Here is a 24,000-nt window from a genome sequence, read left to right on the forward strand (position 1 = left end):
AGGAGGTACAGGCTTTGGGTATGAGGAGATTTATGAAGCTACTGGAACACAGACTGCGTTTTGTGTTGTGGATATTAAGAAGTGACTGTAGATATGACAGAGTTTTACCTATAAGAGTTTTGTAAATGAATAAAAACCAGTGAGTTTGTCTGCGAGAATGGAGTGAATGCCAGTTCAGCAGAGAATACAGGCAGCAGTGGTGAGTGTTAAATGAAGATCCAGTCACAATGCGGATAGCAGCATGGTAAATAACATCCAGTTTATGAAGGAGAGTTTTTGAGGCAAACCTGTAGGCTACATCACCATAATCCAGAATTTATACTTTTATCAACCTTTATAATGGGATCCTATGGAGCCAGCCTTGAGTGTGTGATGTCACAATTTACTCTCGCCGAGTTTACAGGCTGCACTTTTTACTAAATTCACACCTACATGTGATGTATAGTTTGTGATATATTAACGTTTGTTTGAAACTCGTGTTCCACTCCATTTCCAATTGCGCAGCAAATAGAGCGTATTTTGTTGTTTCAAAATGGCGCCGCAACATGTGATGTCAAGACAAATCTACAGTATGCCGCTACCTGTGGCTGTGTAGGACTCTTTGACAGACAGGTGTTTGGAGGTGTGGCTGGTCTCAGTGACGCTGGAGCAGGGAGTCAGACTGCTGGGGTAGAAGCTACCCAGGAACAGAGCAAAACACAACACTACCACCTAGAGAAGGAGAGGGAGGGAGAGAAGGGGAGAGAGAGACAGAGAGGGAGGGAGAGAGAGAAGGGGGAGAGAGGGGGGAGAGAGAGAGAATGAGAGAGGAGGAAGAGAGAGAAGGAGAAAGAGAGAGAGAAATTAATTATGAATCAAACAAAATGCTAAGCTGCTAATGAACGTTGGAAGCAGATGTTTTCAATTCAATATTTTAATCAATGTTTCATCATCTCCTGCTCCACACGTACACACACACACACACACACACACACACACACACATACCATTAGGCAGGATGATGTCTGGGTGCCAGCCACCCTGCAGGACTTGTGGACTTTGCCTGTAACCACCGCCTGCAGAGACTGCAGCTGCTGTAACAGAGACCTGGGGAGGGAGACACACACACACACACACACACACACACACACACACACACACACACACACACACACACACACACACACACACACACACACACACACACACACACACACACACACACACACACACACACACACACCTTAAAGCAGAGGTTCTCACACTTAAGTCTAAATCTAAAATTATTTTTGTTGTTGTTGATTTAGTATTGAATTATTAACTAATTAACTGCATCCACTATTTGATGGAGAGGAGAGGCAGAGAGACTTAGGGAGAGACTGAGGGGGAGAGAGAATGAGGGAGAGAGGGAGACATTGTGGATGTGGCAATAGGGCAGGCGAGGCCACGCAGCAGCTGAGCTAGTTATCTTGCACGCTCGCCCGCCCTGCAGCTCGCATACGCAGCTTGTCACTGCTGATGTCATCAGTGATGTCATAAGACTGATGGATGTAAACTTAAAGGGCACACACACACGTAAACTTAATTGCATGTAAACTTAATAAGGCCAATAACAGTTTGTGAGCAACACACACACGCAACACACACACACACACACGCCAATAGAGCAGGCGAGGCCACGCAGCGGCCGAGCTAGAACTTGAACGCGTGTGTATGATAAAGAAGTACTGTAAATAAAAAGCTCCAGTCCATCTGTCCTCCTGCAATGTTTACATCCACAGCCTGGTTCCATGCAGAATCATGCAGATATTTCAATGTCAAATGCTGAAGCGCAGTACCTCAAATAGATTGTTTGTTCTCATTATACATGGATGAACTGTGTGTGTGTGTGTGTGTGTGTGTGTGTGTGTGTGTGTGTGTGTGTGTGTGTGTGTGTGTGTTTGTGTACACCCGGTCAGTGGAGTGTGTGAAGTGTAGTTGGAACACAGCTGTTTTGGCTCTTGTTTTACGCTCTGTGCTAAAGTGCATTTTATCATCGCTGTCTAAAAGTTAAATGAACCAGTTGTGTGTGCATGAGCGTGTGTGTGTGTGTGTGTGTGTGTGTGTGTGTGTGTGTGTGTGTGCGTGCGTGCGTGCGTGTGTGCGTGCGTGTGTGTGCGGTGCACCTGGATAGTGTGCTTGTGTTGTTTGAGAGTTCAGCTGCAATGATAATGAACTACACAGCATTCAAGCATTTGCGTGCTGCCAGTGAGTGGACCGTAAATCACATGCAGCTGAAGATATAAGAGGGATTTATCACTATAGAGTGCCAAAGTCACACCCTCTTCCGGCTTCAGCATGCCACCTAAGGGTGCTAATTCCCATCTCATTTTTCAATTGACATTTATAAAATCCTTATAAAGAGCATGCAGTGTGTGTGTGTGTGTGTGTGTGTGTGTGTGTGTGTGTGTGTGTGTGTGTGTGTGTGTGTGTGTGTGTGTGTAGCGATATGCCTATATGAATCACTTACTTGTTGGTGCATTCCAGGTTCTCAACTTTCCTGCGCAGCTCATTGTTTTCATTGGAGCAGGTCTCCACCCTGTGGGCAGACGTGGTATTGGAGGGTCAGTGACAGAAATCGATACTTCGACAAACGGTCTATGTTCTCACCTTTCTTTTTAAGAAATGGTATTTTCCTTGAATGGTTAAAAAAGGCTTCTGAAACGCCATTGATTTGCAAAGAAAAACATCCCAGCTGTTACTTCTTATTATGATGATATAATGAATGTTGAAAGGATGAAGAGAAGGACTTACTTCTTCTCCAGGGCGTCCATGTACTCTTTCTTCTTCCTGCGACTCTCCTGAGCCGAGATCTGAGAGAGAGAGAGAGAGATAGAGAGAGTGAGAGAGAGAGTGAGAGAGAGAGAGAGAGAGATAGAGAGAGAGAGAGAGAGAGAGAGAGAGAGAGAGAGAGAGAGAGTGAGAGAGAGGGAGAGAGAGATTGTTATTGTTTTTTTTCCCAATACATATTTTATTTTAAATGTTTGAGAACAATACACAGACAAGACAAACAAACATGCTCAGACACAGGGAAAAAAACAACAACAACAACAACAACAAAACATACATATATTATCAATATTCAATATTACAACAAGATTACCAGCCGCATGAGGTGCTTATGTGCTTGTGGGAGATATTGTGCCTGGGGTCCCACACAGGGGGACCATGAGAAGCCATCCAGCCTCTTTTCATGTTTTCTTTTTCCCATGTAATAAATCAAATCAAAATCTATTCAATGCTCAAACATGAAAATCAAATGGCAAAATACCTAAACATCAAAAACACAAAAGAAGAGTTCCCTCTAAACTATAGACTGCAGTCGTATTGGGTCATGTCTGATTAAGATCAGATTTATTTCCACGTATGAATGAGGCCTGAATCGGACCTGACAATATCCAGATCCATGTGCTTTTTTGCTGCTTACACTGTCATGACACATATCGAATATGTGCCACTTGAGAGCAAAACAAATCAGAATTGGGTCACTTGTACCTGTAGTCTAAATGTGGCCTAAGACTCAGTGCCCAGACTCTCGAAATTGTGAGAGGACGACATAAGAAGTCCTGGCTTCCTGAGGAAATGAGGTTGTGTAAATATTGTGAACTGCAAAAAACAGAGACCTCTTGTCTGAATGGCCTAAATATGAAGACATAAGAAACAAATATGAATTTGAAAAACACTTTCCAAACGTCTCTCTGTTCTAATGAAATGAAACTAGTGATTGTACTTGGAGAGGAAGAGAAGAGTCTGTGGGCAGCGGCTAAGTTTGTCTCAGCCTGTTACAGTCTGAGAGACAACAGCTGAGCTCTATGCTTACCTTTGATAATTATTCCAATGAACGTTTCCCTGTCTGCATAAACAATGTGTAACGATTCTGTTTGATACAGTGTATTGTCATGTTTTTGTATGTATATCTAATGATATATGTGTTTGTTTGCTTTGGCAACAGCGCTGTATCTAATGCCAATAAAGTAACTTTGAATTGAATTGAATTGAATTGAGAGGACTCAGGGTTCAACCATCTTCTAGGATTTGATCCAGATCAGATTTTCTTTAGAAAAGGTCACAATCACCTCCATAGAGACAGAGCGCATCACGTCATACTCTGAAAGCCACACCCACCGGAGGGGAAAGCAGTCGGCGCAAATGAAACTAACGGCTGAAACGCTAACAAAATGCCTGTAGCTAGTAGCTAGCTAAAAACATGATGTCTCATCATGTCTAAGGATTATTTTAGCACCCTATGTTTCAAAGAGAGGAAATCTCTGCACAACCGTGTACGTCAGGAGAAGCAGGATCAGTTGAATAGATGAAGGTCGCTTGACTGAAATGTTGCCTTTATTGAATACAAGTCTTCTTTAAGTGAAGTCAGTGTGCGGGAGTCTTCCTCTTCAACAGCACCCTATGCTTACCAGAGAGGAAAAGGTACTGACAAACGCAATATTGTTGGCTTCACTCAGCTCGGCGAGCTTGCAGGGTGGGCGAGGCCGAGCAGCGGCCAAGCCTAGGAATCGAGCGAATATGATCAATTGTGGTCAAAAGGGGTCTCAAAAACAGGCAGTAAACTCTACAAGTCGACTGACTCGTCTGTGAAACCACCTACTATCCTGGTTTGTGTACCTTGTTTTTGATTTTCCTGCGGATCTTCTTCAGAGCCTTCTCCTCAGCCTTGGTGAGAGGCAGCTTGGTCGGCACAGGATAGCCTTCAGCCACCAGCGTGCGACGCTCCTCCTCAGTCAGCATCAGAGGGCCAGACCCCTGGAGCTTCTACACACAAAGAAAAGCAAACGGAGTCACTCTCCAGCAGATGACGTGAGCCTCAAGGTTCCTGTGGAAGGAAATCCATACAGGGGGAAAGAGAAAGAGCCTTTGTTCCTTTCTTTCCCTAAACACTGGATGTCTCATTTTGGAACAAGACAACAACAAAAACTCATGTGAAATATAAGACAACAGTAAACATGTCGTCCGCTAGCAATGATGCAGTCTCCCCTCAGAAGAAACACCTGAAAGCAGAGGACTCTCTCCCCCTCATAGAAAGGCTGTGAAAATGCTCAACGTTTCCATTCTGTCATGTAACAAAATTTAATACATTTTGAAGAGATATTTGTCTGTTACTCTTTGCTTTTTGGCACTTGTGGAGCCCCGTATTGGTAGCTGGTACAAATGCTGATGCTAGGTCAGCACTAACCCCGTGTCACCAGTGGCACAGTCCTCTCACAACACTGTGAGGGGAGATGTGACCACGTGACCATTTAGGAGGCTTGCTGCTACTATTTGTTAGAATTGGTGGAGCCTGTGGTGAATCATCTAAAGTATTACTCACATGAGGAGCGGTGAGCAGAGGGGAGTTGGACAGGGAGGAGGGGGCGCGTGGCGCCACCTTCAGGCCGGCCTGCGCGGGTGCGGGGCTGGTGGGGGAGGCGGGGCAGGACAGGCTTGGGGGGGCGTGGACGGGGCTCTGGCTGCCCTCCGAGTCGCTGCCGTGGGAACTGGGAGGAGTGGGAGGCATCTGCAGTGCCTCCAGACCTGAAACACAACCGCACCACCACCTGGTTTTTGAAAGCCAGTACCAATAATCATACCTTGATAAACTTGTATCTTAAAATTTGACAAGTTTTTATGGCAAATGTTCTATTATTACATGCAACCTACCAGTCAACATCTAATATGATGCAGTTTGACTGATTACATATTTATTATAGGATTGGTCATTACTACACTGGTTATCTATGAGATAGACATATACAAACAGATTATGTAATAACTGTCACATAATGTGATAAGTTGTTCAACTAATCAATTGTTGCCATTTGGCGGTCTGTGAGCAGCCAGCAGGGGTCATCAAAGCATCAGAGAGAGAGCGAGAGAGAGAGAGAGCGTACGAGTGGAGAGAGAGAGAAAGTGCGAGTGAGAGAGAGACAGACAGACAGAGGGAGAGAGAAAGAGAGTGTGAGAGAGAGAGAGAGAGAGAGAGAGAGAGAGAGAGAGAGAGAGAGAGAGAGAGAGAGAGAAAGAAAGAGATGGTTGTCTGTCTGAAATCTGACCTTTAGGTGAGAGATTGAGGAACTGGTCCACCTCATGAGGCTCCAATTTAATCTGAGGGATAACACTCTCCTCCTTTACCTGGAGAGAGAGAGAGAGGGGGGGGGGGGGGGGGGGGGGGGGGGGGAGAAGTTACCCCCACTGAAATAGAGAGGCAAAGTGACCGCCAACTTCCTGCTTCAGCACTGTACCAGAGATTTTCATCCGCCATTTATTTTCCCAGACATTTCGTAAAATGCTTATAAAAATTGTTTTACTTGTTCAAACCAATCGGTTCAGCTATATTTAGAATTGGGAGAGACCATAGAACATTTCACTCTGACCAAAACTTCAAAAAACAACATTAAATCCGCAGTTTTTTCTGTTTTGGTCCGAGTGAAATGTTCTGTGGTCTCTCCTGTTTATAAATATATCGGAGACATTTTACGAAATGTCTATGGGAAAATAAATGGCGGATGAAAATCTCTGGTACAGTGCTGAAGCAGGAAGTGACGTTTCACTTTGGCTCTCTATATGTACAAAAACGTATATGATGTAACATTGCACGTTTTGACAGTGAGTGAATATGTGTATTTGTGTGTGTTGTGTGTGTGTGTGTGTGTTGTGTGTGTGTGTGTGTGTGTGTGTGTGTGTGTGTGTGTGTGTGTGTGTGTGTGTGTGTGTGTGTGTGTGTGTGTGTGTGTGTGTGTGTGTGTGTGTGAAAAGGGTGTGTGTCTACAGCATGTCTCTGTCGGTGTGTATGTACCGACTTTGCCTTAGGGTCTGAAGAAAGGTTGTGCGTATGTTCACACTACAGGCCCTTTTCCCTTGCGGCGGTAAAGCAGGAAGTAAAGCAGGTGTAACCAATAACATTAATGAGGGCCCTGACACTAGACCACCTAAATGGAATGGGACCATCATGAATAGTATTGGTTACACCTGCTTTACTTCCTGATTTACCACCTCAAAACGGTTGCTGTGAAAAGGGTCTAGAGGTACTTATAGGTCTGTATGCAGGCTGTTCACAGTGTAGCCATGTGTTGCTCTCACCTTGACGCCCTTGCCCTGGTTGTGGCTGTTGAGGCTGGTCTGTGGTGGGGCAGTGTCGGGGGCTGTGGCGGGGCCCTCGGGGGCCCGGGGCCCCACGGCGGAGGCCAGGGCGAGGGAGAGGGCGGGGAGGAGGGAGGGGGCCTCACACAGCAGGGTCTCCATGGCCTCCTCCTGCTCCATAGGCCAGTCCCCTGAGTCGCACGCATCAGACTCTAGGGACGGTCAACGTGGGACTTCATTAGTGTTTTAATGACATTATACGGTATAGACGGTTTTACCTTGACAACATAAACATTGTAAATTGCCCCTAGCTTACTTCCTGTTGCAGTGTTTGCTAATACAATAGTTGACAGGAAATGAGCTAGGTTTCAAATGGTTCCCTGGCAACACAATTCAGTGAAAACCGTCTAGACTTTTATACAGATTTGATACACAGCCTAACAGCTCTCTTCAAGGTTCAAGGTAGTCTTTATTATCCCCGAGGGGCAATCTGCCACTTTACACTTTCAAATTGCATGCAGAGGAGACGCCAAAGAGACGGGGGCTATAACCAGGAAGTAGCCTGCCACTGAAATAAGCCGGGCGCTGTGTTGGGTGCAGTGGACGGGGTTCACACTGGAGAGCTGTGTACGTGTCCCAGCGTGTTTAAAGTCTACATTTCAACCAGAAGTCCAATTTAACATTTATTTAAGCCTAACAACCCAAACCATAACCCTAAACTTAAAAGTTGTTTCACTTGCCTTTTAAACCCAACCGTTTTCCAAATTATGTCATGTTGCAGGGGCTTTTATTGTGAAAGTTATGACTGGACAACAGATGTCATTCTGACTAGCTTTATACTCATGTTGCTGGACACATATCCCAGGCGCATGCAAAATTGGCAATTGCCGTATGCACTGCACGCAATCTGAATGTGTAAAATCGTGTTATTTGTATGCAGATTGGTGAGACCAGGTTGTTTTACTATGCATATATATTATATTCACATGAGTCTTCAATGCTGGGTATCCATCCATCCATCCATCCATCCATTTCTGCTTCTCACCTGCTTCGCTGCCTGGCTCTCCGTTGAGGTGCGACAGGGGAGACTGGGGTCTGCTGTCTCCGCACAGCGAGTAGCTGTGCTCAGCCGTGATGTGGGGGGGCAGCGGGGAGGACGGGGACAGGTCGCTGCCGTCCTCCCCCTCCATGGCCTCCACGCCCCCCCTCACCCCGGACAGGAAGGGGTCGCTGAGCAGCTGGCCCAGCAACGCATCCTGGGATAGGTCGTCCAGGAGCTCAGAGAAGTGCTGCAGAGAGGAGGAGAGACAGTGATTTTACAAGTGCTTTTAATAACATCTAGGGATGGGCATTGCAAAGTAGCCTTGGCTAGAAATGCTATGATACATGTCATCAGACAATGGCAAATGTTACGTGTTACTGTATGTATGTATCTATCTATCTATCGATCTATCATCAGTATATAAAAGGGAGCTAGGGCTCTGTCTGTATGTTTCTCTGTCTGTCCCACTGATGACATCATCAGTGATGTCATAAATTCACTCACACACACAAGGCTATTAGTTCAGTGATGAAAAATGACATAATATAAAAATTATATAAAAGGGAGCTAGGGCTCTGTCTGTATGTTTCTCTGTCTGTCCCACTGATGACCTTTCAGTGATGTCATAAATTCACAGTGATGATGTCATCAGTGATGTCATCAGGCTCACAAGAGAGACTGAGGAGACTGAGGGAGAGGGAGGAGGAGAGGCAGGGAGAGGGAGGAGAGGGAGAGACTGAGGGAGGGAGAGCATAGTGATGACTTCATCAGTGATGTCATAAGACATGATGTCATCAGTGATGTCATAAGAGCAAATCATCTTATGACCTCACTGATGATGTCATAGGCACTGATGTAAACCTAAGGGGCACACACACATGCACACACACACACCCGCGAGCATGTAAACTTAAGGGCAATAACATTTTGTGAGCACACACAAACCCGCGTGCGCCAATAGGGCAGGCAAAGCCACGCAGCAGCCGAGCTGTGGACGAGGCCGCGCAGCGACCGAGCTGCGTATGTGAGCTGCAGGGCGGGCGAGGCTGCGCAGCCTAGGCATCGAGTGTGCGTAGTATCTAAAAATATAAGAATATCGGCAGATATCGATATCGGATTTTTTTTTAAATATTTATTGGCATCTGCCCCAAAAATCCACTATCAGTCAGGACCTAAAAAATAATTTGACATTTAGTTGACAATGCATTGTAATTGTATGTTCCCAGCAGAGAGTGGCCAGATGCCAGATGCAGGAGACAAACGGATGATTATAGACTAGAGACACATAGTTAGCACTTAGCAGCCTGTAACAGCTCATCTGTAATTAGCTACTGTCAAATCTTTTTATGACTGTCGGCACTTTTCCTTTAAGTTTAAGTCGCCGCGGGGGAAGAGCAAGCAAGCAGCCGATCCAGATCCAGATCCAGTAAAACCATCAGTCACAGGGCTGACGACCTCGCCCAGACGCCCACCGACCAGGGTCCCCTTTCTGCGTGCGTGTGTCTGTGAGTGAGTGAGTGAGTGTGTGTGTGTGTGTGTGTGTGTGTGTGTGTGTGTGTGTGTGTGTCTGTGTGTGACTCACTGTGTGGTGATACATTTAGAAAACACATGCAGGAGTTAACAGACAAGCCCTCCTCCATTCTTCTCACCTTTCAGTCCTACTTCTGCATTCCTTCCTTCTACCTTCCTTCCTTTGTGTGTGAGTGAGTGTGAGAGAGAGAGAGAGAGAGAGAGACAGAGAGACAGAGAGCGAGAGAGAGTCCTCTGCTTTCAGGTGTTATGACGAACGTAAACAGCCCTAGTCAAAGCAAAGCCCTGCTGGAGATGTGGTGATATGATACTGACATACATCTGTGTGTGTGTGTGTGTGTGTGTGTGTGTGTGTGTGTGTGTGTGTGTGTGTGTGTGTGTGTGTGTGTGTGTGTGTGTGTGTGTGTGTGTGTGTGTGTGTGTGTGTGTGTGTGTGTGTGTGTGTGTGTGTGTGTGTGTGTGTGTGTAACTCTAGTCAGGGGTAAAGCCTTTAGAAGAGGCTGAAGGCTGCTCAATCGCTGGGTTCAAATTCACATGACGAGATTATATCCAAAATTAATGCAAACACGCGAGCAGACATTTGGCCCCGGGTGGTGTGAATGACGCGATATTCGCTCGAGTTGATATCTTTCAACATGAGCGAAGAATTTGCGTGGTCAAACTCAAGCGAGTAATGCGATTTTCACGATTAGTGTGAATGCAGAGTAACACTCAGTGGATTGGAAGTACAGAGTGCCAAAGTTACATCCTCTTCCGGGTTAGGCATACGAATCATCGATTTTTTTCATCTAGGTTTCGTATAACACTTATAAAAATAGCTTTACTTGGTCAAACCAAGTGATTCAGCTACATTTAGAATCAGGAGAGACATTGTAACATTTCACTCGGTTCAAAATTAAAAAAGAAAAAAACGCAGATTTTTATGTTTTGTTTTATCAGTTTTCTGTTTAAGCGGTGCAGCCGCTTCTCTGAGTGACTATGTGTGTTTGTGGGCGAGATTTAGCCTAGGCCCCGCCCCCAGCTCCCCGGTCTGCACAGAGACACAGGCGTAGAGAGAGAGGGAGAGAGAGAGTCTCGTTTCGAAGACGATAGCGTTTCAAAGCCAGCAAAACATACACGCATGCACACACACACGCACACACACACACAATTATGAAATCATTTGATTTCATAATTGTAAAATAGGACTATGGAAATAATTCTGTTTTCCATTGGAGTGTTTTGAGAGGGGGGTCGGTCTTATGTGGGACCCTTACGTCACCTCACACCTTGGTTTACACTTTGAGAAACATGTGGAAGAGGCTGTCTGAGAGAGCCAAGCCATCAAAACAAAATAAACAACAAACAAACAAACAAACAAACAAAGATTATTATGGCCCTACGTATACCTAACCCAGAAGAGGGTGTGACTTTGGAAACCAGTGTTTCCTCTGTGTTTATTCAGCATTAGTAGGGCTCCACACCAGGAAATATCAATGGCACCACTGCTAGAAGAAATATGAATTATGAACACTGCACTATCATTTTGTGTGGCATCCACCCAAAGCACAAACTAAAATACAGCTGCTTAGATTTGTAGTGCATCTATCATAATAGGGCGTCTGCCGAAGAGCCGTTTTAGTACTGAAACCTGCACTGAGATGAAAAACAGGCACAGAAATAGAATCAAAACTAGCATTAGCAGCGCCGCCACCCGCTGCAGAATGACAGGGGGAGAGGTGAACGCAAAGCTCTTCAAACACATTCAGTCAGACAGGTGAGACCAGACCAACATGCAGGCACTGCTACTGTACTACAGGAAGACGTTTCACAAAGTACACGGTCTAAACACTCCACTAGACTAAACTCTGACTCAACACACACACACACACACACACACACACACACTCACACACACACACACACACACACACAGGGTAGTGTCTGACTCAAAGGCAGAGTGCCGCAGCTCATCCACATTCCACTCTGCATGTATGACCTTAAGAGCGTGTGTGTGTGTGTGTGTGTGTGTGTGTGTGTGTGTGTGTGTGTGTGTGTGCGTTGCCGTGCGTGTGTGTTTTAGTCACTGCTTAGACAAGTTCAGTGCCAAGAATATTTGAGGTGGTGCAGCCATTATAGGGTTGTCATGATACTTGCATTCTAACTTCGTTACCGATACCCAGAAAAATATTGATACTCAATATCATTTTCAATATGATGGGGGACAGGAGGGGGGTGACAACACATCATGAGGCTCTCTTGTTTCTGTTATATTTCATAATTTGTACGGATTATTAGTGGCCGGGCCAGCGAAGCGGCAGGGCCACTGTTTGTATTTGCCATTATTATTATTCTTCCGGGAAGTTGGACTTCCCATTCGTGAAAATAAACCAAACTTTGCACAAAGGTCCAGTCCCATGCCAAACTTTGTTGACGCAAATTTGGCACCAATAGTCCTGATGGTGGCGCTACAGCGACTGTCTAAGTTTAAAACTTCAAAACTTCAAAATTCATAACAAATCAGGCATACGTGATACGGCTTTGCAACTTTCACCGAAATGTGGGCCCAAGTGAGGAGAAACCTTTGTACACCGCGACCTATGGCCAATTATGGTTGCAATTGTGTATTGTATCAGTTTTTTTTTTTTTACTATCGATACTTACTGTAGCAATACCATCGATGCCTGTTGCAAATGAGTATTGTATCCATTTCAAATTTTTTGTCTCGATACTTATCAATACTTTGTTTTGACAACCTTAGCAGCCAACTGTGAGCAGATATGTTTGTGGACTGAGGCCTCTTGGACTTAAGTGGTACGTACTACGTACCGTGACGTGTTTGATGTCCTCACATCAAGTCTGTGAGGACGAGAGTGCCAGGATATATCTCAGCCGCTGATAGACAAGCCTAGAGCCTACAATAGCCATGTGTGTTGCTTAGCTCTATGGCATGTACTTCTACATATTTCTGTGTCATCATGAATGATGTGGTTATTTCTGGCCTACATGATTCAAGTAACTTTAATAAAGTCCTTGTTTTAAACATTCATATTAATACAATTATTTGTGTCTTTTTTTTTGTTCGGCAAGTGGAAAAACTACAATGTCACATCTGTATCGCAATGGATTGTGGGTAAATAAGTCAGCACTCACAGACTTCCCGGGAACGCGCCCGCAAAGCCCAAGAGTCTGGAGTGTGATGAAGTGGGGACATTTGGATTGGGCCTGTGTGTGTGTGTGTGTGTGTGTGTGTGTGTGTGTGTGTGTGTGTGTGTGTGTGTGTGTGTGTGTGTGTGTGTGTGTGTGTGTGTGTGTGTGTGTGTGTGTGTGTGTGTGTGTGTGTGTGTGTGTGTGTGTGTGTGTGTGTGTGTGTGTGTGATGGTGGAATGAGAGTACAGTACGTTACTGTCCATGGAAGAGGAGAGGGGATTATGCTGCCTACTGCCAATGTGGCAGCTATTAACAAAGACCCACACACACACACACACACACACACACAGATTTTATTTTGGATATAGAATATCAAAATCCAAGGGATGACATACAAAAGTGTAAACACTTATTTCCACCATGGTCCCTGGTCTTGTAAAAAACATGATATACAGTAGCACATAGCATCATATACTGTAAACTATACAGAACAGTCAAGGATCAAAAGAACAAGAGATATAAACCAACCAACATAAGTTCAAAAACCATTACACCAAAAGGCTCACACATTCCTCTAGCTTACTGAGCAAGAATTATTTTGAGAAGGTTTTTAAAACCATTCAACCATACACACCAAACAGAACACTGATGCATTTAACATACACACCAAACAGAACACTGATGTACTGTCTACTAACCGCACGGAGGGAGTGCTTTTCCTGACCACTAAATGTGTGATTTATATGTTTTGGTAAACACCCTTGATCACACCCTCATAATGCTGTAACTCATATTTGTTGTGATTCATATGTTTCTGCTCAACATGTTGAAACTGTGGCTTGTTTACATAACCATAATCGTGTTTAATCGTGTTTTAAAAATCGTGTTTAAATCGTGTTTAATCGTGTTTAAAAATCGTGTTTAAAAAATCGTGTTTAACGGCCATATTGTATGTATCTCTTCATTGCTGTATCCGAACCTTTTCCCATTTTCCCCACAGGGATGATTCAAGTGTCATCCCATCTCCCTCAAAGCTGTCGAGCGTTTCATCTCCCTCAAGGATTCTGCGCTTCTTTCAAAGCACATCCGGGTCAGAGTTCACTCAGTTTGTTGTGTAGCTTAGCAGCCTAGCGTAAGTAAGGGTTAATGTACGACGAGGTGTACATTATCACTTTTTAAGGGACGACGCGGAGGCGTGAACCGTCCGAGGCGAAGCCGAGGATGGTTTGCCTCCGCGAAGTCCCTTAAAAAGTGATAATGTACACCTCGAAGTGCATTAACCCGCTTATACCATGGTCACTTGCCAACAAAACAATAAGACCAGTCATTTATATTTCCATGTGTAATAAATAAAGCAATCTAAATGGCTAAATGTCTGTTATTCATACTGTAAATCAGTCTTCCACGAAATAAAATAGTCCCTCCCACCTCCACCACCCGCTCCGTTTTAAAGCCGACTCAAACGTTAACTTTATTACAGGAATGCAGGTTTAACGATGTTTTGCGTTCTACATTAAATGAAGACATTACCGTTTGGCAGCTTGCTTTATTTTGTATGATAGATACGTATTGGCCAAGTATATTAACATTTAAGAGCGAAGAGTTTCAGGAAGTGAGAGTGAGAGAGCAGCGCCCTGCGTGTGCTGCTGATGTGGTGAAATGCAGAGAGAGTTCTCTCTCTCTCTCTCTCTCTCTCTCTCTCTCTCTCTCTCTCTCTCTCTCTCTCTCTCTCTCTCTCTCTCTCTCTCTCTCTCTCTCTCTCTCTCTCTCTCTCTCTCTCTCTCTCTCTCTCTCTCTCTCTCTCTCTCTCTCTCTCTCCCGCTCGTGCACGAGCCGAGGGAAATCTTCTCTTTCTCGCCGAGAAGAGCCTGGTGACGCGAGGTTAAAAAATCTCCGAAACGAAAATCAAAATTGTAAATAAGAGTTATTTTTGATAAACTGAGCACACAGGGGTGATTTAAATAGTTACTTTGACCGACTCAATTTTTTTCTCAAGTTCCAAAATTGTCATATTAACCCTTAACGGGGGTATAGAGCTCAAACTGCTCTCCTGATAACACTGATGAAACTATGGCGCATTGATATGAACGGTGAACAGACCATTTAGCTAGGTGTCCATTATCACTGTACAATATCACTTTTTAATGGACACCTTGCAGCCAATCAGAATCGAGTATTCACCCAGACCATGGTATAAGCTATAGATATGATCTGATTTCAAGATCATGGACGATTCATTTGAATTAAATTGCCGCTCGTATGGAATAACGTCATATGATTACAAAGAGCAGCGGGAGATAAAGCGGGAGGTGTTATCTATGTGACGGACAGCAAACAGAGCAGGCTGTCAGCAGCACGGAGGTACGTTACATCACTAATTCATGTTCTCTCTATTATATAATAAGCATAATGAGCCGCTTTATGTCGGAAAATAAGCTTTTGTCTAGACATAAATACAATCATTTCAGATGCCCCTTTTTCCTCATTTTCATGTTGCAGTTCAAACTGATGATTGTTTCTGCTGATGCTAATCAAACTGAAGTTGTCAGGGTGACTAAACATTTAAAGCTGGAAAAAAAAAGATGTATTGGTGTGATTTTTTTTTTTAAAGATGTCTTCTTAAGTCTGTAGAATATGATGTGTAGGACATCTATACAGCATGATGACAATATTCAATTTAAAACAGTATTTCAACACATATTTTTTTGCCTTTAACAAAGATTGCGCTTCCTGCTTGAAGAAGAAAATTGCAGTAGGCCACATTGCGATTTCGATTAATTGTTCAGCCCTGAGAAGAATGGCATCTTGTTGATCGTGGACAGCAGAGAATTGAAACACCATCATGAGTCACCATTCAGAAGTTCAGACAAATACATGTATCTAGATATCAGACAACAGATGGATGGCAGGAGGAGGATGGAGGGATGATGGATGGAGGGATGGAGGAAGTGAGAGTGAAAAAGAGAGACGAAGGGATTAGGAGGAGGTGAGAGGAGACACGGCAGGACGCGACGCCAAGCATGTGGATTCAATTACAGTGAGACATCTACTGTAGGAGAGAGAGACACAGGGAGAACACTGTAGAGAGAGAGGAGAGAGAGGGAGGAGGGAGGGGGGGAGGGAGAGAGAGAGTGACACACACACACACACACACACACACACACACACACACACACACACACACGGCTGTCCCACAGTGATATGACCTCACACACTCCAATTACTCTATGCTGGCCTGGTCATGGCCAGGACCGTGTGTGTGTGTGTGTGTGTGTGTGTGTGTGTGTGTGTGTGTGTGTGTGTGTGTGTGTGCGCGTGTGTATACAGCGGTGAATGCAAACACCGACAGCACACTGTAAATGTACTCAAGGAGGAAAACCAATATTTACACATTTACAGCTGAATCCCATCACATTGTGACCAAACACGGCAATTTACAGCACTTTACAACTTTTGACGTCTCCTGGCAACGGCATCTCCATGGACACCGAGACCCTCCCCCTCCTGATACGTCAAACTGTTGCCGTTTTATTATGGTTATTATGATCTGAACACGCGAGCACAAAACGTAACTGCAAAACAAGTGATTAACGTTAGCTGCTAAACTGCTAGCCACCTTATCGGCACTTTCCAAATCAGCCCTCAATTTCACTGCGTTGTCCTCATACATCTTCTCTACCCTCGTACAGTAGCTGTTGTTCTCTGATGGTGGCTTGTAGCCTTCTCCACAACAAGGAGATATGCTCCTGTTACGGAGCATATCTCTTGCCACCATTTTCGTGACGAGCTGGGAAATCTTCTCTGCCCTGATGGCATCACAACAACGGCGTTTGTTACTGCTAGCAAAACCAGGTTAATGCAAAACTGCTTTTCATCTGCCCCATTGACGTTCTCCTTGTGCTTTATGCGCACGTGGTTAAGCATCGAACTGGTACGTCTATGTTTTGCTAGTTTAACTTTGCATATCTTGCACTGCACACTCGTTTTGTCGTGTTTGTCAAAATAATAGTGAATAAAACATTACGCTTATGCGGCACCATGCTGCCTAGCTGTATCACCAGATACACGTGGGGAGTGGGGCGAGTACCCGAACAGCTGAGACGTTACTCGAGTACTGACGTTACGTAACGAGTACTCGAGTACCCGAGCGAGTGCTACCGCCCGCCCATCCCTACCTTTGACACATCTGTTCTCTCTCTTCCTCTTCTTCTCTGCTATCTAATAAAGCAGAAACGCCTTCAGAATCATTAACACGAGGAAACAAGAGTGGAATAAATCCTCCTCTTGTTCTGGCAGGAAATGGGGTCAAAGTGACTGCATGAAAACAGAACCACACCAAAGACACATAGTAAGGCCTTATATAGCCTACTCTCTCTGTCATTACTGCAGCGTGTGTGTGTGTGTGTGTGTGTGTGTGTGTGTGTGTGTGTGTGTGTGTGTGTGTGTGTGTGTGTGTGTGTGTGTGTGTGTGTGTGTGTGTGTGTGTGTGTGTGTGTTTGAGAGAGAGAGATGTAGGGCACTAGACTGGGCTGTGCCCGGACAGGGAAGTTCTTGGGAAGGACTGGAGGCTGGTCTGGTGGCATTCGCACGCACACACACACACACACACACACACACACACACACACACACACACAGAGACACACACACACACACACACACACACAGGGACGTCTTTGTTTCAGCACCGCTGAGGGACCAACAGAGAGGTGTTATTCGGGGCGACTGTGTAACTTGACACTCCCTCCAGCTGGGAAACAGAGCCTCTGCAAACCGCAGCCCACATGGGAATGCTGGGACTCCGACTGGGACACGAATTAGCAGGGGATCGGACAAAAGCTTTAGTCACGGTGGACCCACATTTGGCCAGATACCTTATAGTGATGGTTCTATAATAGTATAGTTATAGTATACTGTTCCTCATTATGCTGAGAACCTCCTTCAACCCCCCCCCCCCCACCCCCACCCCCACAAGGACCCTTGGGTGCCCCAGGGCCCAGCTTTGAGAACCAGCTGGGTTAATTAAAAAAACATCCCCACTGCTTAAGAAAAGGCCTCCACTGTGAAACGTGTGGCAGTTTGCTTCACTCAACACAGCTGGAAGGTCATTCTAGTACAGTGACTCTCTACATAATAATGATGTAAAGTCACTGTACTAGAATGACCTTATTCACAATATTATTGTGATAGCTGAGCAGGAGAGTGCTACACCCCACTGGGTATGAAAAAAAAGGGGAAGACGCTGTAACTGTGTAACTTGACTCGGCCTAGATAGAAAACAACACTATAGAGCCTAAGGCCCTGTTTACACGGCAACACTCCCTGCATAAAATGGCAACTTTTTTGGAGCGTTAGTGCCTTGCTTTTACACGGGAACGGCGTTCTTGGGGCCTGAAAAGTGAATCGAATTGACATTCAACAAACTATCATGACATCAGGGTCTGATAACAAGTTGCTAAAAACACATAATCCTTCAAAGAAAGTTGAAAATTCATCTTTTTTTATGTTTACATCCGGGTGACTGAGTGCAGACAGGAAAGGAAGCCCCGCCCCCCTCATTTGATTGACAGCATATTAAGTTACAGCCATACGAGTCAAGGAAGAAAAATGCTACATCTTCATTGACTTCCTCTAAGCTCACTTTTCCCCACTGGTAATGACTTTGGCTAGTTGCTTTAGCAGGCAGTTAGCAGCGGGGCAGAGAAGCTAGTGATGAGACAGAGCAGTAAAAAGCAGACAGTTGTGCTGGTCAGTCGTTAGCAGCTAAATCAGCGGTCTGAGAAGCCTGGGGAAGGGATGGAAGGAATGTCCGGGGTGGTCTGTAATTTCTAACCCCCCTGGGGCTGGGAGTGGGAGTGTGTGTGTGTGTGTGTGTGTGTGTGTGTGTGTGTGTGTGTGTGTGTGTGTGTGTGTGTGTGTGTGTGTGTGTGTTTTAACCCTTACTGACCAGAAGCTTGGTAAGAGGTAGGGGAAGTGGAACGTTTGATGACGTAACACCTTCTTCCCCATGCAAAGCAAAACCAGATGTGTAAGAGCACACTGGAAAGAATGTCTGACACATACTACACACAGACACACACACACACACACACACACGCACAGGCACAGGCACGCATGCACGCGCACACACACACACACACACACACACACACACACACACACACACACACACACACAATGCAACAGCCAACCCAAACAGCTTGCTTGTGTTAGCTAGCTGCTAGCCCGGTGTTTATCATTATTTGTTATTCTTATTATTAACAGTTGGTAATGGATTGTGCGGTTTTGCTCTGTTGACTATCATGTTACCTCACTCCAAGCCTGGCACTGGAGCAGTGGAATCAGCTGCTGTGATCGGTAGGCTATCAGACACTTACTTTCAGTGCTCGAGTTGCATTTTATCATAATGTTACTTTTCCAAAATGGATGAGAAGCTTCAAAAGGGAATGCTTGAAAGTTGTTTTGTGATCCATGAAGGAGAATTTGGTAACACTTTACAATAAGGTCACTAAATTAATGGTTAGTTAATGCTGAATAAGCATTAATAAGCATTAGTATTAAGGATTAACTAACCTTTAGTTAATGTTGATCAACTCTAACCTTTAACTAACATTAACTAACACTTAAAGGAACACACCACCGATTTTCAATGCTGATTTATTTTGTACATAATCTCACACATATACGAAAAGTGTAAACAGCGATGCAGACATTCATTGAGTAAGTTTGACAGTTATTGAGAGTTGATGTGAGTTCAGGTGTGTGGAACAGTGAGGCGAAACTGATTATACTTTGCGCATTATGTGTGAGATTATGTAAAAAATAAATCAGAATTGAACATCGGCGGACTGTCCCTTTAAACTACCCCTAAACTATTAAAGAATGCATAAATGAATACATAAACACATGAATGAATACCTAGTTAACATGAACAGTACATTATTAGACACGTTATTTAACTGTTAATTAAGAGTTAGTTAATGCCTAACCCTTAATTTACTGACCCTTATTGTAAAGTGTTCCAGAGACATTTTTCTTTTCACTTCACCCTCCCAGGATTTGAATTCTGAGGACAATGTCAAATAACAGTTTTTTTAAAGCCTTTTTGGCATGAAAATAGTCAAATCAAAAGCATTTGAATGACAGCACACACTATCAGAAGTCGGCATCTTCGATAAAAAAATATTGGTATTGATATTGTTGGCCTTCAAAAAAAACCTAATTAGCTTACAGGGTTTTGATTTGAGTCCAGTGCACTTCACTTCATGGGCAAGAGGATACGGTCAGCCCGTGTCCAAGCGGCTAGTTAGTTAGCGTTGCTAGCATTCCAGCGGCTGCTTGGTTTGCACCTTGGCTGGCAGCCCCAGTAATTGGATCCGCTGGCTTCAGTCAGGAATGCTAACAATGCTAAGATGCTGGTTCGCTAGAGTTGCGGCCTGTGGACAAATATGTCAACGTTTTCCTCGTACGATCTGTACTAAGTGATGTGGGACATTCCTGAGAGGACAGAGCATATGGAAGCCGGAACGTTGCCTGTTTGAATTCCCAGACCAGCTGGAGGAAGTGATGCAGCAATGAATGAAGGTTCAACAGACACTCCGATAAGGCTGTAGTGAATCATTTTCAATATATATTGACATGTCTTGCTCTCAACCCTGTGTGTGTGTGTGTGTCAGTTTATGTGTGTGTGTGTGTGTGTGTGTGTGTGTGTGTGTGTGTGTGTGTGTGTGTGTGTGTGTGTGTGTGTGTGTGTGTGGTGTGTGTGTGTGTGTGTGTGTGTGTGTGTGTCAGTGTGTGTGTGTGTGTGTGTGTGTGTGTGTGTGTGTGTGTGTGTGTTATATTGATGCGACTAGATATCGTCTGGTTTTAAAGGCTGCATTACAGTAAAGTGATGTCATTTTCCGATCTTACCAGACTGTTCTGCTGTTCTATTATTTGTCTTTACCCACTTAGTCATTATATCCACGTCTGTATATTGCAAATATTTTGTGCCGTACCAAGTTACAACTGAACATTTAGTCCACTTTGCAGAAAATACCGAGATACATGTATACAGTATATCATGAATCGCCATTCAGCCTAAAAATACAGAGATCTGATTTTTGGTCCATATCGCCCATCTCTAGTGCACGTGCATCACTGTCTTTTCTGTTGGTGTGTGCCATCAGCAAATGTACACACATGAGTCCAGGGCAAGGTACACACACCCATGTGTGTGTGTGTGTGTGTGTGTGTGTGTGTGTGTGTGTGTGTGTGTGTGTGTGTGTGTGTGTGTGTGTGTGTGTGTGTGTGTCAGAACAGGACAAATTCCAGGCATTGGAGGCTCTTGGCTATCAGGGTCTTATCTAGGGTAGAGACCGCAGCAGGCGAGCCCAGCAGCGAGGCTCCATGTCTGACTTGTGTTGGAGGACTGGTGGGTGTGGCTTCAGTATGTGTGTGTGTGTCCATTATTATTAACAAATCGCTCGTTTAAGCTACGCCATCAGCGTGATGGCGTAGCTGTGGCCGAACACAATTTCTGCTCACTCACACACACACAGACACCTAGAGCCCGACCGATACTGGATTTTTGAGGCCGATGCCGATAGCGATATTAGGGAGTAAAAAAAAATCTGATATCGATATATCGGCCGATATTGTTATTATTATATATACCCATTATATTAGACAATTTATTTTGCAATGATCCCTCAAATATCAAACACTTGACAAAGATATGACTGGACATGACTTCAGATATGTAATGTAGGCAGGATATTTTACAGCCTATCAATAAACTTTATTGTCCAAAATGACATCATTGAATGACATCAATGCAATGAAACAGTAAACTACACTGGGAATTTAATAATTATAAATAACTAGAGGTACAAAAACACAAATAGAACAAATATAAAATATAACTTGAGTTAAGAAAAAAGAATATACACAACATGGTGTATATAACTTAAAAAATACAAAATAAAAAAATATCGGCAATATCGGCCAATATACGGTCGGGCTCTAATTCTTATTATACCATGGTCTGGGTGAATACTCGATTCTGATTGGCTGCAGAGTGAAAGTGATAATGTACAGTTGGTAAAGTCGTTCGGCCAAATGGTCTGTTCACCATTCATATCAATGCGCCATAGTTTCAACAGTGTTATCAAGAGAGCAGTTTGAGCTCTATACCCCCGTTAAGGGTTAATATGGCACTTTTGTAAGTTGAGAAAAAAAATTAGTCGGTCAAAGTAAGTATTTAAATCACCCCTGTGTGCTCAGTTTATCAAAAATAACTCTTATTTACTTATTTACAATTTTGATTTTCGTTTCGGAGATTTCCCTCCCCTGACAGAAGCCGGCTCTGAGCCATTAAGTGACCCGCGTGCCTCTGCAAGCTGAGCGGGGGCGAGCCCGGCGGTTGCTGCAAAGGCCTTTGACAGTTATCAATAGGCTATAAAATGTCGATGATATGCCTACTCTGCCTACTGATTAAATGTTGCAAGCATGATTCATCTAATCGTGAAGCATAGCAGCCTACTGGTTAAATGTTGCAAGAATTATTGCTTAGCTTGTGAATCTAATCATGATGCAAAATGTCTACAAACCTGCAGTGCTGACATGGCATCAGCTGCTGCGGACTGGCCTACTCCACATTAGAAATGAAATGGAGGCAGAATCCCGACTGTAACAAAACTGCCCTCTGAACACGTGTGAGCATCATGTCCCATGTTGCGGTCTGAGCGAGGGGACTATTTTCTCTGCGGTTCTTAAATCATCTCCAAGGTTATAAAAACTAAATTTTGATTGCAAAACACATGAAAATATAAATGAATGGTCTTGTTTTGTTGGCAAGTGACCATGGTATAAGCGGGTTAATGCACTTCGAGGGGGCCATTATCACTTTTTAAGGGACTTCGCGGAAGCAACCGGTCCTCGGCTGGCGCCTCGGACCCGTTCACACTTCTCGCGTCGTCCCTTAAAAAGTGATAATGGACACCTCGTCGTGCATTAACCCTTACTTATAGGATACAGCACATTTGATGAGTTGCTATTGCAAAAGACAGACAGGGGAGGAGTGGGGCTCGTGATGAAAGGATGTAAACACCAGGATGTGAGAGAGAATAACAGCAGGCGTGATAAGCAGCACAATGTGACACCATTCACGTTGACTAAAAATGTGACAAGCTGGATCCATTCAAATAGACCCTTTTCACATGGGCCATGTCGAAAAAGGCAGGGTAAACACAGGTGCAAGCAAAACACTAATGAGGGTTTCCAACTTCCATGGTCTATCTTGTAGAGCGCCATCCTGCACTGCAGCCCAGAACTCTTTCCAGACTTGCGTCTCCTCTCTATGCACTTTAAGAAGAGTGTGTTGGTGTTACAGAGGGACAGGAAAAGGCTTGGAAAATAGGAAGCCACAGAGATGTCGACTTCAAGCCCTCTGAGTGGAAAACATCCTGGGTCAACGTTCAAAACTATGACTCAGCCGTTATCTGGGAGACTGTGTGTGTGTGTTGGCTGTGGTGCTGATATTAAAGTGTGTGTGTGTGTGTGTGTGTGTGTGTGTGTGTGTGTGTGTGTGTGTGTGTGTGTGTGTGTGTGTGTGTGTGTGTGTGTGTGTGTGCGCGTGCGTGCGTGTGGTGCTGATATTAAAGTGTGTGTGTGTGTGTGTGTGTGTGTGTGTGTGTGTGTGTGTGGGGGCTGTGGTGCTGATATTAAAGTGTGTGTGTGTGTGTGTGTGTGTGTGTGTGTGTGTGTGTGTGTGTGTGTGTGTGTGTTGGCGATACACAGCAAGATGGAAAGACGTGGTCACGGCTAGAGAAAGTGAAGACAAATCAGATCCATGGGATGATGAATGGAAAATGTCTGCAGGACCCCCCTCTCCTCTCTCACTGTTTCCTCTTCATGGAGCTCCAGTTCAAAAGTCTACCCCCAAAACACACACACACACACACACACACGCACACACACACACACACACACACACTTTCCAGCCCTGCTCTGTCACAGTGACCGATCATTACAGTCACCCACACACAGGCCATCCTGAAGTTGCTCAATCACTGAAGTAAGGTTAGACTGATATAGTGTCATCTAGAGAGAGAGTGGCATCAGCGGAGGACCAAAATGCGTGACTCATTAGCCAATGAACAGCCAGGAAGGGGTCTCGCGCTACTTTTGAATGCTAAAATAAAGCTGATGTACAATTTGATTCAAGAA

General features: G+C 44.5%; 1 protein-coding gene across 1 annotated transcript in view; it reads right to left on the minus strand.

The window, feature by feature from the left end:
• Positions 1–24,000, minus strand: part of creb3l2 (cAMP responsive element binding protein 3-like 2) — a 66,608-nt gene that overhangs the window by 7,676 nt on the left and 34,932 nt on the right. Inside the window, exons 2-10 of the mRNA XM_083655896.1 lie at positions 8,138–8,381; positions 7,093–7,304; positions 6,066–6,144; positions 5,345–5,547; positions 4,642–4,788; positions 2,773–2,831; positions 2,489–2,557; positions 987–1,086; positions 582–711 (exon numbers count right to left, since the gene is read on the minus strand). Of these exons, the coding sequence (XP_083512022.1) occupies positions 582–711; positions 987–1,086; positions 2,489–2,557; positions 2,773–2,831; positions 4,642–4,788; positions 5,345–5,547; positions 6,066–6,144; positions 7,093–7,304; positions 8,138–8,381 (1,243 nt within the window). The remainder of the gene's footprint in view (positions 1–581; positions 712–986; positions 1,087–2,488; positions 2,558–2,772; positions 2,832–4,641; positions 4,789–5,344; positions 5,548–6,065; positions 6,145–7,092; positions 7,305–8,137; positions 8,382–24,000) is intronic.

This window comes from Poromitra crassiceps (genome assembly GCF_964638095.1).
Source record: "Poromitra crassiceps genome assembly, chromosome: 2".
In the NCBI taxonomy this organism is placed as follows: Eukaryota; Metazoa; Chordata; class Actinopteri; order Beryciformes; family Melamphaidae; genus Poromitra; species Poromitra crassiceps.